This window comes from Coptis chinensis, unplaced genomic scaffold (genome assembly GCF_015680905.1).
Source record: "Coptis chinensis isolate HL-2020 unplaced genomic scaffold, ASM1568090v1 utg579_pilon_pilon, whole genome shotgun sequence".
Taxonomy (NCBI): domain Eukaryota; kingdom Viridiplantae; phylum Streptophyta; class Magnoliopsida; order Ranunculales; family Ranunculaceae; genus Coptis; species Coptis chinensis.
The window spans coordinates 195,352-208,955 of record NW_028238168.1 but is presented as its reverse complement, the minus strand read 5'-3'; the positions used below and the strand labels follow the sequence as shown (position 1 = coordinate 208,955).

The 13,604-nt window shown below is 32.9% G+C and overlaps 1 protein-coding gene across 2 annotated transcripts; it reads left to right on the top strand.

Moving 5' to 3' along the window:
* The first annotated feature begins 6,013 nt into the window (after positions 1–6,013).
* LOC147473021 (uncharacterized) lies at positions 6,014–9,783 on the top strand. 2 transcript variants are annotated; one of them, XM_086587916.1, is made up of 6 exons: positions 6,014–6,300; positions 6,379–6,515; positions 6,767–6,877; positions 6,967–8,663; positions 8,792–8,882; positions 9,078–9,783. In XM_086587916.1, the coding sequence occupies exons 1-6, from the start codon at positions 6,156–6,158 to the stop codon at positions 9,234–9,236; spliced, it is 2,340 nt and encodes a 779-aa protein (XP_086444042.1). In that variant the 5' UTR covers positions 6,014–6,155; the 3' UTR covers positions 9,237–9,783. The 2 variants fall into 2 exon arrangements, with proteins under 2 accessions (XP_086444042.1, XP_086444043.1); XM_086587917.1 differs by having other exon boundaries at positions 6,016–6,300; positions 8,816–8,882.
* The last annotated feature ends 3,821 nt before the right edge of the window (positions 9,784–13,604 follow it).

Below are 13,604 nucleotides of genomic sequence, written 5' to 3'. Positions count from 1 at the left end.
TAGTTTCCGATTTCCCGTTAATTATTGTTTGAGGTTAGTTCAATGAATTTGCAACCAGTTTCCGATTTCTTGTTAATTATTTCTTGAGGTTTTGTATCCAGTGTATTTTTTTAGATTAGTTCAGTGCAGTTGCAACCGGTTTCCGATTTCCCGTTAATTATTTTTTAACATTAGTTCCACGCATTTGCATTATGTTTCCAATTTATAAATAATTTTTCTTTGAGGTTAGTTCAATGCAGTAGCATCCAGTTCTCGATTTCCCATTAATTTAATCTTTGAGGGTTAGCTCAATGCATTTGCATCCAGTTTCCGATTTTCCGACAATTATTTTTTGATGCTAGTTTGATGTATTTGCATCCACATTTTGATTTTCCGTTAATTATTATTTGAGGTTAGTTTAATGCAGTTGTATCTATATTTCGATTTTCTATTAATTACTTTTTAAGATTAGTATAATACTTGCATTTGCATCCAGTTTCCGATTTTCCGTTAAATATTATTTGAGGTTAATTCGATACATTTGCATCCAGTTTTCGGTTTTCCATTAATTGTTTTTTGACGTTAGTTTCATTCAAGATATACATATTTTAAAATATTTGTCATTATTACTTTTACCGTTTTTTTTTCATTTTCTATTATATATTTTGTGATGTTATTTTTTGTATAATTGTTTTTAACTATATTTTGAGGCCATTTTAAGGATATATTCAAAATAAGTTCAGATTACTTTATCATGACACTAAAAATCAGATGATTTGTAATAGGGAATTAGTTTATACAAATCACCTATTTTTAGCAATATTTTTTATTTGATCTAATATATAAGAATTGGAACACTAAAAGTGTTTGATTCGTAATAGGAATCACCAATTTTTTAGCAATTTTTTTTTATTTGATCAAATATATAAGAGTTGGAAATACTCTCAAACTCTCCAAATATAAGAATTATAAATACACTTAAACTCTTCAAAGAGGTTCCATGTACGTGGGACTATTAGAAAATACTATCTTTCATATTAGAGTGCCACATGATAGAAAAAATGCTAACTCTCATATTAGAGTGCCACATAGGAGAGAGAAAATCCTCCTTTAAAGGTCTCTGCTTTAGTATATAGATAGTAGATTATAAAGTAGATCTTTTAGACCTATGTTTTAGCAAATTCGGACTTGGATGTATTCCTTAGTTAATTATATGTAGGTAGTGTTTCAATTAGTGTGGGAAGTGTTTCAATTAGCTTTGATATTAGAGTGCCACGTGGCATACCAGACTCAAAAGCTTTGATATTAGAGTGCCACCTAGGAAAGAGAAAAATCTAACCTAGAGGTCTCTGCTTTAGTATATAGATAGTAGATTTATCGATAAATTAGGTTATGCCCATACCTACGGGCGTACGTGCGCTTTCGGTGCATGGCCAGTCCAATTGCCCATTATCTATAAGCCCAATATCATCAATTGGGCCAACCAATTGTGCAGTACCATGTCAAATTTGGAGGCCCAACACTTTATAAGTCCAACCTCAATTGTTGACTTTTGGTGATTTTTGATAGATCATATGGTATTGATTGCATTTAACAAAATTGCACAAACATCCAAACACTTTGATCTGCCAAGTCATATTTTGGTGAGAATAATTATCTGCCATTAGATGGGACCACACTTCCCTATTTTGTTAGATAGATTGTTTTAATTAAGTTTTAAAAACCCATTTTTTTTAGAAGAGGAATCCTGTTTTAATTTAGAAATGTGATTCTCGTTTTTAATAGGAGAAAAATTATCGCTTTAATTAGAAGTGTTAAACACTTCTTTTTCAATAGAGGAGGAATTCCCATTATAATAGGAGAATGATTTCCATTTTAATTAGAAGTGTTATAATTTTTCTTTTCAATAGAAAATGAATTATCATTTTAATAGGAGTTGCCGACGTGAAATTTTAAGAGAGCTAGAAAAATACTATTTATGGGAGTTTTAATATTAATATATACTAGATTTTGGACCAGGGCATACACCCATGATCTATTAAATATTTTGTGTGCTGAAAATGCTTTACAAAATGTCTCACACAAATTTTCGAATCAGAACATATTTTTATTGAAAATAAACCGAAATACGTTAATGAGCAGCGATTATGGTGCATAAGTACTTGGAAACTAAGAGATCAAATTGAGATAGCCTCTTCACTTTGTGGTTTAGGATATTAATCCGTGATTTTCAAATAAAATTATCTTAAACTCGGGCTAGCTTGTATAATAGTTTTATTAGATTTATGGTGATTTAGGGGTAAATCATCACCGCTCGGCTTACGTACTAATGTGTACAAATCCAATGACGAAATTTTCGGGGTTTAAAGATATTTCGGACCCTCCCAAAACCAATACATATTGGAAAAATTGAAAAATCGGAACGATATATCGTTTTTGCCCATTTTGGTGATAATATTCAAAACAAATCAAAAAATTAGTATATATCGTAAATATCGTTGATATATAACGATATATATCGGGATATATCGGTTAACATTCAACAAAATCGGTCAAAAGTCAAACTGCCCAACTAAGTCAAACGATATATCGAATATGTCAGCCGATATATATCTTTATATCGGTTTACCGATATATATCGGTTTAGAATTAAATTAATTTTTTAGAGACGATATTTCGAATGTTTCGAAGTCGGTAGGCTGAAAAATGATAAATATCGGTGAAAAATCAGTTTTTCAACCGATATTTTCGGCCTGTACAAATCATTAAAATATCTATCAAATCACCAAAATGATTGATTGTTTTCATATTATCAAATAATACACTACTCCCACTTGAAAATATTTGTCACATGAACGTGTTCTACGATGAATTGATGAATACAAAATAAAATTTCTCCCAAAAAATATGTTAACTTACTTACAATACTCCCCAAAGTATTATCTTTTTTTCTAGGTGATTGTTTGTATACATGCACAATATACTTATTCAATTCTAACATGAATAACATATAAAATCATGTCGTTCTATGTCTTTCGTCAATATAAACATGTCAAAGTGTTAACGTAAGATTGAGTGGGTAAAATGAGTAATGACCATTAATTTTCATACTTTAACAGTCTAATAATCAAATGGATAGAAGAAGAGTGTGTTTTTCAAATTAAATAACATTCCCTTTCCAAACTTGAAGTTTCTAACACACACCTTGAACTTATAATAAAATGCTCAAATATTTCATCTGATCCCACATTTTTCCTTATTTTTATAGTAGATTTATCTATTCTCAATATTTCTCCAAATTTTTTTATAACGTGAAAATCTCACTCTCCATTAAAAACAAATAAATTCACCTTTGATAAAAACCCTTCAACTTCATTTTGTTGTTTAATAATAGAAGTTTGATTGAAGTTTTGTGAGATTGTCTATAAGGCGAAGTTCATATATTGAAGCTACTTGAATAACAATAAGTTCTCAATCATACGGAAAGAGATAAGATAAACACCGTTTTAAATGCAAAATTATATTTATCGAGATGTTCACACAACATATAACCCAACTATGTTTTGAGATTAGTTCAATACATTTGCATCCATTTTTGATTTTCCGTTATTTATATTTCAAAGTTAGTTCAATACAATTGCATCTAATTTTCGATTACCGTTATTTATTTTTTGAGGTTTGTTCAATGCAATTGCATCCATTTTCCAATTTATCGTTAATTATTATTTGTGGTTAGTTAAATACATTTTTATCCAATTTCCAATTTTCTGTTAATTGTTCATTGATATCAGTTTAATGCATTTGCATACAGTTTATGATTTCCTTTTAATTATTCTGTGAGATTAGTTTAATGCATGTGTATATAGTTTTAAATTTCTCATTTATTATTTGATAAGGTTGCATTTGCATTTAGTTTCCAATTTCCCGTTAATTATTATTTGAGGCTAGTTAAATAAATTTGCATCAAATTTTCAAGTTCCGTTAATTATTGTTTGAGGTTAGTTCAATAAATTTGCATCCAGTTTCCGATTTTCCGTTAATTATTTATTGAGGTTAGTTCAATGCATCTGCATCTAGTTTATTTTTTGAGATTAGTTCATTGTAGTTGCAACCAGTTTTTGATTTCCCAATAATTATTCATTAAGATTAGTTTCATGCATTTGCATCATGTTTCTAATTTATAATTGATTTTTCTTATTTGTTAGTTCAATGCAATTACATCCAGTTTTCGATTTTCCGTTAATTTAATATTTGAGGGTTAGTTCAATACATTTGCATCCAGTTTCCGATTTTCCGACAATTATTTTTATATTAGTTTGATGTAATTGTATCAAAGTTTTGATTTTCCGTTAATTATTATTTGAGGTTAGTTTAATGCAGTTGTATCCATATTCCGATTTTATATTAATTACTTTTTAAGATTAGTTTAATGCTTGTATTTGCATCTAATTTCCGATTTTCCGTTAAATATTATTTGAGGTTAGTTTGATGCATTTGCATCCAGTTTTCGGTTCCTATTTAATTGTTTGATGACGTTAGTTTCATTTAGTATTATATATATTTTAAAATATTTGTCATTATTGCTTTGACGTTATTTGTTTTTTCATTTTCTATTATATATTTTTGTGATGTTATTTTTTGTATAATTTAATTTTCCATATGTAATTTGTTTTGGTTTGGTATAATTTATTTAAGCCCAACGTCCATTTTAACTGAATATCGTTATTCCGCCGTATATATATATATATATATATATATATATATATATATATATATATATATATATATATATATATATATATATATATATATATATTGATGTTTTCATCAATATTGGGTCCGCTTAGGGCTAGCAATGGGCTGGATCGGTCCAGATATATGCAAATCCAAATCCGATCCGTTTTTCAACAATACAAAGACCCAAAACCGGACTCGACCCGAACGAATATTTGAGTTAGAGAACAAGAACCAAACCGATTTTTTTTTTTTTTTATTCTGGATCCGATCCGTTCCGAACCAATAAGCTCAATTTCAACCCGGTGAACCGAGTTTTTTATAATTGGATCATAATTTTCGTTATATAAATAGTAAATATATTTTTTTGCTAAACACAAAATCAAAGTACACAAATCCAAAAGGCATAATGAATGATTTGAAATCCAAATTTGTAAGGGAGGATTTTTCTTTAGATAGAAGCCATCTTTTTATTATGTAAAAAACACATCGTTATATTACATATATATTTTGTATATCTTATTTTGGAACTTTAAATACTGCAATGTTGTAGTAATAGAAATATATGGTGGAGGAAAATTAGGAAGAATAAGACTACAAATTTCAATCGGATCAGGCCTATAATGGTTCAGTACATACTTAATCCAGAACGAATCCAATAAGAGTCTGGTTCTGATTTTCAAGACCCAGAGCCAATCCAATATGCTAAGAGCATTTGCAATGCAGTGATAGAGGGGGTTTGTGAAAACTATCACCTAGTTGGGTCCAAAAGTCTTTGTGCAATGCGGGGTGATAAACTTCGGTGATAGTTTTCCCGGAGTTCAAAACAAGGTGAAACCTTCCACCGAAGTTTTTCATCGACTTGTTAACCGGACGGGATGTTGGATTCCGTCTCGTGTTTTTTTTTAAAAAAAAATGGTTTTTTTTTGACGGGATGTTAGATTCCGCCTCGCATGATTTTTCGACTTTTTTCGGTTTTTAAAATTTCGGACGGGATGTTTCATTCGGTCCGAGTGTTTTTTCAATTTTACGCCCGTGATCGAATCCAACATCCCGGCCCGAGATATATTTTTATCACCTTTGCATTTTTTCACCTTGTTTTTCACCGGGTTAGTGAAAAAAGGGTGAATAAGTGATGATAGTGGTGATGTGGGGGGGAAAATTATCACCTGCATTGCAAATGCTCTAACTACCTGTTCCAGACCCGTTTTTATTAGTTTTGACCGGATCGGGTATTGGTTCTTATCCGACCCATTGGTCCGTTTTGTTTTTTTTTTTTTTTGGTGTTTTCATCAACACGTAACTCTCCTGAAGATTTAAAAACACAAAATTATTGAAAATTTGGTGTTTGATGCTAGGATGATAAGAGGGAACTGTCTCACCTAAAGATGTTATAAAGATATTTATGGGATAGTAAATTGCTGACGAAAGAAGAAGAAGGAATGACTACCACGAAAAGAGGCGAAGAAGATGATGAAAATGATAAAGTACAAATTTTGGCGAGTAGAAAAAAATCTCCTCCGCTGTGGGTTTGGGCGATGGAAACCCTAGCCGACTTTAAAAGAATTAACAGTTCCACTCTCGATGGTCAGTTACTCTCTTTATTGTTTTAATGTTTCGCCTTGTTTTAAATTAACTAACAAGAGAATTGTTAAATTATGGCAGAGGTGTTGAAGAAAGTTCCAAATGAAGAGGTGGAGTCATTAAAAGCGTGTACAAATGAAGAGGTGTTGAAGAAAGTTCCAAATGAAGAAAGTTGTTCCGAACCCGCCCAGAATCTCGACCGTGGTCTTGTCCACAAGGTTTGCCTTTTCACTCTCCATTTGTTTTGAATGATTTTTCTTTAAAAGTTCACATCATTGTTTTCAATCGTATTTAGTATCTAGCATCTTTTATCTATCTTATCATTTTGTTGTCTCAGTTGGTACTACTAAATTGGGGTTTCTGTGCTCTTTTACCAACTTCCATATTTTTCTGCCTTGAAGAGTTAAATGTTTCTGTCAATGAATTTGGACACTGGTCTCAGTTTAATTTTGCATTATATTTATTTTAGCTGGCGAACACGTCCATCCCCGAAGCATCTATGTTGGACTCGTGTATAATGGATGTTTCTCAATTTGTTGGCAGTAAAAATTCTCACTTGCACAAATGTACTTTACAGGAGGTATTGAAACTTTTTTCAGTTTTTTATCTATTGAAACTGTTACACACTTTGTTAATCCACACTGACCCAAGATCCTCATTTACAAGCAGGTTAAGGAGGCACTTATTAATGGTCGCCATCCATCGGCTGCAAAATTGTGGGGACTAAGTGGATTGAAAGGAAAATATCAGGAACAACCTGCTAGACAGCTTGCTTGTAGCGAAACTGGTGGTAACATCCAGACGCAAGAAGCAAACTCAGGTTGCCTTGTATCTGAGATTCAGGGCAATGCATTGCAAGGAAATCCCCATGCCAAATCTTCAAACCCTACCACGGAGGAGACAACCAAGCGAAAGGAGGATCAGGATTTAGCTGGAATTGGAACTGCTAATCGAGTTTATAATGCAAGCAATAGCTCTAAGCAGAGCATGGAGATTCCTGAATCTCATGCAGTGAATGAGATCTCATCTCCTCCAGCCCCTGAAAATACAATGGAAATCATGCAAGATGGTCCTCCTCTCCGTAGGAGCAAGAGGAAAAGGACTGAAAGCAGTACAGGACGGCTAAAGGATTGTATGAATGTCGATAAGACGTCTATGGATACTGTTGTGCTGAAACTCGGGGGGCAGAACTTGGATCCTCTGCCTGCGTGTGAACCCCTAAAAATTCCCTGTGGAAGACGAGCTCAAGATCTGGGAAAATTTGGAGCTTGTGCAGATGATGGTGGTAAAATTCAGCAGGTTTTCTCAAAAAGGTTAAGGACAACTGTGAATGGGGGAGAAAGCTCACATGGTACGAATGTCACCATTGGGAAATTTCCTTTCTCTTCACCCAGTGAAGATATGGAATTCACCACAGTGAACAACAGTTTATTTAATTCTCAAATAGCATCAACTGAAGATTCTTTGGATACAGATTGGGCTGAAGATTATTCATGTATTAAGTGTAACAAGGGTGGGCATTTGTTAATTTGTAGCTCGTGCAAACTTGCTGTCCACCAGAGTTGTTTGGGTTTTTCAGCTAGTTCCAATGACCTGGATAGTTTCTTGTGCCCAGTTTGTTCATCTTTCCAAGCAAACATGGTATTTATTGAGATGAAGAAATTGGCTACTTTGGCAGAGGAAAAGGCTACTTTGGCAGAGGAAAAGGCTACTTTGGCAATGAATCGATTGTCTAGTTTTTTGAACCCTGGGCAAGACAGGAAAAAAGTATTAAATGTGGATCAATCAAGAGCTGTTGAAAGTGCAAGTTTTCCCAATGGAAAACAAAAAGAGATGCTGAACAATCCATCCAGACTCTCAGCGTTAACAGAAGCTGCTTGTGACTGTAATGATGGCACTGAGATTGTATTAAATGGTCACGAATATGCTGTTTTAGGACCATCTGATGCAGATTTGCATCAACAACCTGTCAATTACTCCTCACCTGTAATGGGCAGAAATTCTGATTCACCCTGTGGGGGTACAGAGACAGTATTGACAAGTCATGAGCATGCTGATGTAGGAGTTGAATATCCAGATTTACAGCAGCCTGACACTAGGCAACAGGGACACTATCCTCCAGCGGATGCAACTGTTGATTTACCTTGTGTAAACAGAGAGACTGTTTTAAATGATCCGAAACTTGTTGATGCAAGAAATGCAGAACAGCAGCTTCTCCATTCCTTAGAAGGACGCTTGCCATCGTTAGATGACAATACAATGGAAACCTCTAAACATAAGAATGACCAAAACACAGTGGAAAATTCTGAAAATGTGAATGATGTAAATGTCAAGGAGCATGTGAATGTTAAGAATGGTGGCAAACGGTATGAGTTTAGGGGACAACGATTGCCTTTTTGGATATATATTTGCTCATTCCTTTTATTTTCTGGCATATATACTTTTTTGGAAAACTGAACTTATTTTCTTCCATTGTCATGCGGAATTTCGTGAGATTAATGTCTATTCCAATGTGCAGCGCAAATCCCAGAAATCCATCAAAGAGAAAGAATTCTTGGAGTAGTGAAGAGGAAATGAAACTCCGGGTCTGGTGTTTACTTTTAGATATTTTATTAGAAATATAAATACTGGGGTTATTTGTGTTAAGATTCTTTATGGGGTGTCTGTTTTGTTATTTGATTTGCCCGTATTGTTTGTCCTTAGTTTACCCCATTGGGTTTTCATGTTTACTGCAACTTCCTTGTTTTGGTCTGACTGAATCTGTGTGTTTCATTGAGTAGGAGGGAGTGGAAATATATGGAAAAGCTGATAATAAAAATGTCCCATGGAGGAAAATTTTGGATTTTGGTCAAGGTGTTTTTCAAGAACGTCGCACGGCAGCAAATCTCAAGGATAAATGGAGAAGGATGAATGAAGAAGCATCAAAAAAGCAGCTTTAGCTGTGTTCAATGGTTTACAAGCATCTTTTAACCATGGCATCAAAAAAGTTGTGTTAGCCTCGGATTGCTTATCACTAGTTAATGCGCTTTCAGGGAATTTGGATAACTTGTCATGGACGAATAGTATCCTGGTTCATGATATCCTCAAACTAGTGGAGTCTTTCTCTTCGGTTATTTTTGTTTATATTCCACGCTTTTGTAATACTGCTTCTCATCATCTCGCTGCTTGGGGTTTTTTGTTTGGCCATAACTTTTGGACGGAGGATGTTCCGCCCATCTCCAAGTCCCTAATAGCGAATGATTGTGCTATCTTATTTTTTGGTTGCTAGTAAAATCATCCTTTCTTTGCAAAAAAAAAAAAAAAAGCAACCTGAAGCATCAAAAGAGCAACCTGAAGCAAGTTGAAGTGTTTAAAGGAGGTGTTTTTTGAAGGTTTTGTGCTGAAGTTTCTTTTGCTGGCTATATCCTCGTTGTACACAATACTAATGCTAGCTTTAACGTCACTTTTGTGGATATAATCTATTTTGTAGTAATTTAAATTCTAAAATACTTTAAAGAAGGCGGCTGTTAGCTACAGTCCAACAACAGTATTTTATTAATTTTTTATGTAACTCTTGGTCTCTTAAGCCATTTTGTTTGGACAGAATTGCTCATACCCAATTGATTAAATTACAAAACACCTAATCAAAATGTTAAAGTCAATTTGAAATAATAATAAATACAATTATGTCATTTAGACTCGACACACTTTTTCCACACCACGGAATCGGTCGGGTAGACCCGAATTTAACCCAACCCAATTACCGAATATATTGGGTTCGAGTCACTTTTCATATCCATTTATGTATTCGGGTCGGATTCAGATATGTCGGGTTCGAGTTCGGATATAATTTTTTGGTTTTTTTTTAGTTTTTAGTGTTATCTGATCGGGTTAGTCGGGTTCAGATATTCAATTTCGGTTTTAATCGGGTTCGGATATTGCGAAACTATTTGGATTCGGATATAGTCATATCCTACCCAAACCCGACCCGATCCCTGCCCTAATAACCACTACTAAGCATCATGTGCGGAGCACATGCATCATGCTAGTGTAGATAACTTGCTTTCAGAGGTGGCTGTACGAAACAAATCAGTATCTTTGACTGCCATTTTCTTGTATATGTAAAAAATTATGGGGATGCTAAGGATAAAAGATGTATGAATTGTAGATATGGTTTTTTTTAACCCGAATTTGTTTGTGCCCGATTCAAACCCGTTAGGGTCGTGTCCAAAACTGCTACTCCGAGTTGGAAGTTTACTTCTTATTTTCTTAATAAGTTAATATGTATTATGTAGTCACTGACGGCACTAATGTACCATTTACATTTATTACTATATTTCCTATTGCACATCTCTCTTTGTTTATTTGTATAGAATTGGAACTCAAGTATGAGAAGCAGTTTGTAAGAACCCTTGTTTTCATTCGATAATGTGAAGTAAACGCCTCTTTTTTGTATATATATGGTTTAACCAAAAAGTAGAAAGAGTAAAATGAGTAGAAACATAAACAAAAACATAAAAAAAAAAAAACAAAAACACTCAGACGGAAAAACCGAAGATATTTAGTTCATGGGTTGAATTTTTATGGTGCACGTGTTGTGTCAGCCAGCCACTTGAGAGTTGAATATTGCTAGTCAATTTATTCGTTCACCTTTGATAAAAACCCTTCAACTTCATTTTGTTGTTTAATAATAGAAGTTTGATTGAAGTTTTGTGAGAGATTTTTTATAAGCTAAGTTTATATATCAGTTTTACTTGAATAACAATAAGTTCTCAATCATACGGAAAAAAATAAGATAAACACCGTTTTAAATGCAAAACTATATTTATCGAGACGTTCACACAACATATAACCCAAATATGTTTTGAGATTAGTTCAATACATTTGCATCTAATTTTTGATTTTCCATTATTTATATTTCAAAGTTAGTTCAATACAATTGCATCTAATTTCTGATTCCCGTTATTTATTTTTTGAGGTTAGTTCAATGCAATTGCATCAATTTTCCAATTTATCGTTAATTATTCTTTGTGGTTAGTTCAATACATTTTTATCCAATTTCCAATTTTCTGTTAATTGTTCTTTGATATCAGTTTAATGTATTTGCATCCAGTTTATGATTTCCTATTAATTATTATGTGAGATTAGTTTAATGCATATGTATCTAGTTTTCAAGTTCTCATTTATTATTTGATAAGGTTGCATTTGCATTTAGTTTCCAATTTCCCGTTAATTATTGTTTGAGGCTAGTTAAATGAATTTGCATCAAATTTTCAATTTTTCGTTAATTATTGTTTGAGGTTAGTTCAATAAATTGGCATCCAGTTTCCGATTTCCCGTTAATTATTTCTTGGGGTTAGTTAACGATCTGATCTAGTTTATTTTTGAGATTAGTTCATCAGAGTTGTAAACCGGTTTTCGATTTCCCAATAATTATTCTTTAAGTTTAGTTTCATGCATTTGCATCTGAGCATCTCTAGGTGGTGGTAGCATACTCTTCAAATTTGAAGAATGCTACCACAAAATCTGATAGCAAATTTCACCAACTAGGTGGTCGCAAATTAAATGGTCGCAAAAATTCATTGGAGATGACCTTGACATTAGTATCGGCGGCCAAGATTATCGCTGCCGCTGACATTACCAACCGCAAGTTCAAGTTCAAAACTCACACGACATTCCCTAATCGCCGCACCAAATTGAAAAAGTAAAAAAATAACTTGTGCGACATTAGTAGTGGCGGCAAGCCATCATTTCATGGCGTGGTGTTGGTCAAGTCAAAAAAAAAAACTTGGGGCTTACATTAGTATCGGCGCTAGCGACATTATTATTATATTGTCGCCGCAGATCCGCATCCAAACCTCCGTGATTTGCTAACAAGAATGCGAACGTAATGCCGGGTTATGCGACCACCTAACGAATAACCACCTAGAGTTGGAATTCAGGGAAATTCCGACGCATTTCTTCAAATTTGAAGAATGCGACCACGGATACGTCCACCTAGAGATGCTCTCATGTTTCTAATTTATAATTAATTTTTCTTATTTGTTAGTTCAATGCAGTTGCATCCAGTTTTCGATTTTCCGTTAATTTAATATTTGAGGGTTAGTTCAATACATTTGCATCCAGTTTCCGATTTCCCGAAAATTATTTTTTGATATTAGTTTGATGTATTTGTATCAAAGTTTTGATTTTCCGTTAATTATTATTTGAGGTTAGTTTAATGCAGTTGTATCTATATTCCGATTTTCTATTAATTACTTTTTAAGATTAGTTTAATGTTTGCATTTGCATCCAATTTCCGATTTTCCGTTAAATATTATTTGAGGTTAGTTCGATGCATTTGCATCCAGTTTTCGGTTCCCCTTTAATTGTTTGTTGACGTTAGTTTCATTCAGTATTATATATATTTTAAAATATTTGTCATTATTGCTTTGACGTTATTTGTTTTTTCATTTTCTATTATATATTTTGTGATGTTATTTTTTGTATAATTTAATTTTCCACATGTAATTTGTTTTGGTTTGGTATAATTTATTTAACCCCAACGTCAATTTTAACTGAATATCGTTATTCCAAATAATAACGATATTCAAGAATATATATATATATATATATATATATATATATATATATATATATATATATATATATATTATTGATGTTTTCATCAATATTGGGTCCGCTTAGGGCTAGCAATGGTTTGGATCGGTCGGATATATGCAAATTCAAATTCGATCCGCTTTTTCAACAATACGTGGATCCGGAAACCGGACTCGCCCGAACTAATATTTGAGTTAGAGAACAAGAATCAAACCGATTTATTTATTTATTTTTTATTATTCTGGATCTGATCCGTTCCGAACCAATAAGCTCAATTTCAACCCGGTGAACCGAGTTTTTTATAATTGGATCATAATTTTCGTTATATAAATAGTAAATATATATTTTTTTTGCTAAACACAAAATCAAGGTACACAAATCCAAAAGGCATAATGAATGATTTGAAATCCAAATGTGTAAGGGAGGATTTTTCTTTAGATATAAACCATCTTTTTATTATGTAAAAAACACATCGTAATATTACATATGTATTTTGTATATCTTATTTTGGAACTTTAAATACTGTAATGTTGCAGTAATAGAAATATATGGTGGAGGAAAATTAGGAAGAATAAGATTACAAATTTCAATCAGATCAGGCCTATAATGGTTCGGTACATACTTAATTCAGAACGAATCCAATATGAGTCCAATAAGAGTGGTTCTGATTTTCAAGACCCAGAGCCGATCCAATATGCTAACTACCTGTCCCAGACCCGTTTTTATTG